This window comes from Geospiza fortis, unplaced genomic scaffold (genome assembly GCF_000277835.1).
Source record: "Geospiza fortis unplaced genomic scaffold, GeoFor_1.0 scaffold186, whole genome shotgun sequence".
NCBI lineage: Eukaryota > Metazoa > Chordata > Aves > Passeriformes > Thraupidae > Geospiza > Geospiza fortis.
The window spans coordinates 6,558,394-6,560,857 of record NW_005054331.1 but is presented as its reverse complement, the minus strand read 5'-3'; the positions used below and the strand labels follow the sequence as shown (position 1 = coordinate 6,560,857).

Genomic DNA, 2,464 nt, shown 5'->3' with positions numbered 1-2,464 from the left:
CGGTCTCGGACATGGTGCCGGCCGGGTCCGGAGCCGGGCAAAGCACTGGGCCTGCAGCGAGTCGGCGGCCTGGCTTTTATAGAGCGAGGCGCGCGCTGATTGGTGCGCTGCAGGGCCCGCCCCGCCGCCCGGCTGGAAGGCGCCTTCGCCCCGCTCGGTTTGTGTTTCTTAGGAGCCGAAAAGGGCCTTTTTTAGCGGAATTTCCGCCACCGACTCCCCCCCAGTTCGCAGCGGCATGGAGAAGAAAGACTCTTGTTCCCCTCGGCCGAGTTTCCTTTCGAAGAGGCAATGGGTGAGCTAAAAAAGAGGCGATAAACACTGAGTCCTGGACCTGAACAGACCTCCGGAGACAGAAACTTTTGTTTTTCCTTCTAAATAAAATCCACGATGTGGGGAACTAGATTTCCAAAGTAATTAATTAATGTTCTTTAAAGGGTCTTCTCTTAATCTGAACTGAAAAGGAGGGATTTAGATCGATATTTTAGTTGCAATTTGATTTCAAAGAGGAGTAAGTAACACAGGCTCACCCTGAGCACTGAATATGGATTAGAAATTAGCTCCTTTGTCCAAAATCATTTACCTCTTTCAAAATAATTAAGAGAAATTAAATTGGTGCATTATGCAGCAAGGCTAGGAGCAGGTTAAAGTCCCGTGAAGGGCTTTTTGTCCCACCAAAGGAGGTGACTTTTTACAGCACAGCAGTTTGTGCTGTGTTGCTCAGTGTACACAATGCCGACATGGTTCCCTCGTCCTCTGCTACAGAAATACTCACTTTCTTAATAAATTAGGCAACATAAATACCTAACACAGCCAATTTTTGTTAATGACGATAACCAGTGCCCTATAGTTTTATAATATGTCAGTGTTTTTATTTTGATACAGCTGGATTGGTAAAAATCTGAGTCATCATTGTTTAAGGAGACACTGCTGCAGCTGATTTTCCCACTACATGATCAAATTAAAACTTGCTCAAGTGATCAGTTAGGATTCCTCTTTCACCGCAATTTCCTAAATATTCCATTTTCTTACTGTTCAATGTCTGATCCCTACATTGAAATTGATACTAAAAATGGCGTGTCTTGATGTATCTGCTACACTGGAACAGCTGGCTGCTAAGCAAGAGGGGGGACACTCTTCAGAAGCACTTTTCCAAGACCAAGCTTCAATTAAAAATAAATGCACATTGTTTTTCAGAGTACAAAGCATGAAAAGAAGTATTCTCTGATATGTTTATTAATGTCTACAATCCATTGTTTTGACAAAGGCCTGTAAACTCCTTTTTACCTCCTGATATTGTAACTGTTGGTGATACTAAAATTCTGGACAATGTTATGATTCCAGTAATTTATGTTTTCAAATGGATAATTATTAAAATATGTTTTTGACTAATTATAGCAGATTTTTCTGTTTCTATTTCAACATAATTATGGTTTATATTTAGCACTATGTACAAGATAAAAACAAAACTGGCAACAGTCCCTTTCGCCTCAGATTGCCCGGGTGTTGTGATGAACGATTATTCTCAAACTCCTTCAGATTTGAAGCAGAAAATGGGCTCAGCAGCTCAAAGATTTTTAATAAGTAAGGATTAGTAACTCAGAATGCCTTTTAACACAAAACAACAGCAAAACCAAATCAACAAAAAAAAAATAAACAAAACAAAAAACTTCCAACGATATCTGTAGGGCTAAAAGTTGTTTAGAGGGGGCACGGCTGTGTTTAAATACATCAGTGAATTACCTGAACTTCACGGAGGGCCGAGCTGAAAAAGGAGATGCATGATGGGGCTGGGGGTTCTATCCGACAGCCTTAACAAACTTTTTAACCCCCATCAGCACAAAGTGATTTATTTTACTACACAGTAGATTTTCCAGTTTTGATCTTAATTTAAGAGCTAAGATATAAAGTATTTGGGGTGGTTTGGTTTTGGATTATTTCCAAGAGTTAAGATTAAAATGATTTGGGGTGTTTAACGGGGGATTGTTCGTTTTAGTTACATTTTAGGTTTTTTGAAGAGAAGGGGAGAGGGGGGAGGTGTTTAGTTTATTTTTTGCTAGAATGTACAGCTCCTTTTATGAGGAAGTGGGTGGCTCTGAAAAGAGCCTTTGGGTTACTTTTGAGGTTGGGAACGCTCCTCGGATTTGTTTCACTTGCTTTTCGCCTTGTGGCTGTCGGTCTTCTTGGGCAGCAGCACGGCCTGGATGTTGGGCAGCACGCCGCCCTGCGCGATCGTCACCTTGCCCAGCAGCTTGTTGAGCTCCTCGTCGTTGCGGATGGCGAGCTGCAGGTGGCGGGGGATGATGCGCGTCTTCTTGTTGTCGCGGGCCGCGTTGCCCGCCAGCTCCAGGATCTCGGCCGTCAGGTACTCCAGCACGGCCGCCAGGTACACCGGCGCGCCGGCGCCCACGCGCTCCGCGTAGTTGCCCTTGCGCAGCAGCCGGTGCACGCGGCCCCCCGGGAACTG

The 2,464-nt window shown here is 44.2% G+C and overlaps 1 protein-coding gene across 1 annotated transcript in view; it reads right to left on the bottom strand.

The window, feature by feature from the left end:
• Nucleotides 1–2,146: 2,146 nt before the first annotated feature.
• Nucleotides 2,147–2,464, bottom strand: part of LOC102035791 (histone H2A-like) — a 1,040-nt gene continuing 722 nt past the window's right edge. Inside the window, exon 2 of the mRNA XM_005421674.1 lies at nucleotides 2,147–2,461. Coding sequence (XP_005421731.1) covers nucleotides 2,147–2,461 — 315 coding nt within the window. The remainder of the gene's footprint in view (nucleotides 2,462–2,464) is intronic.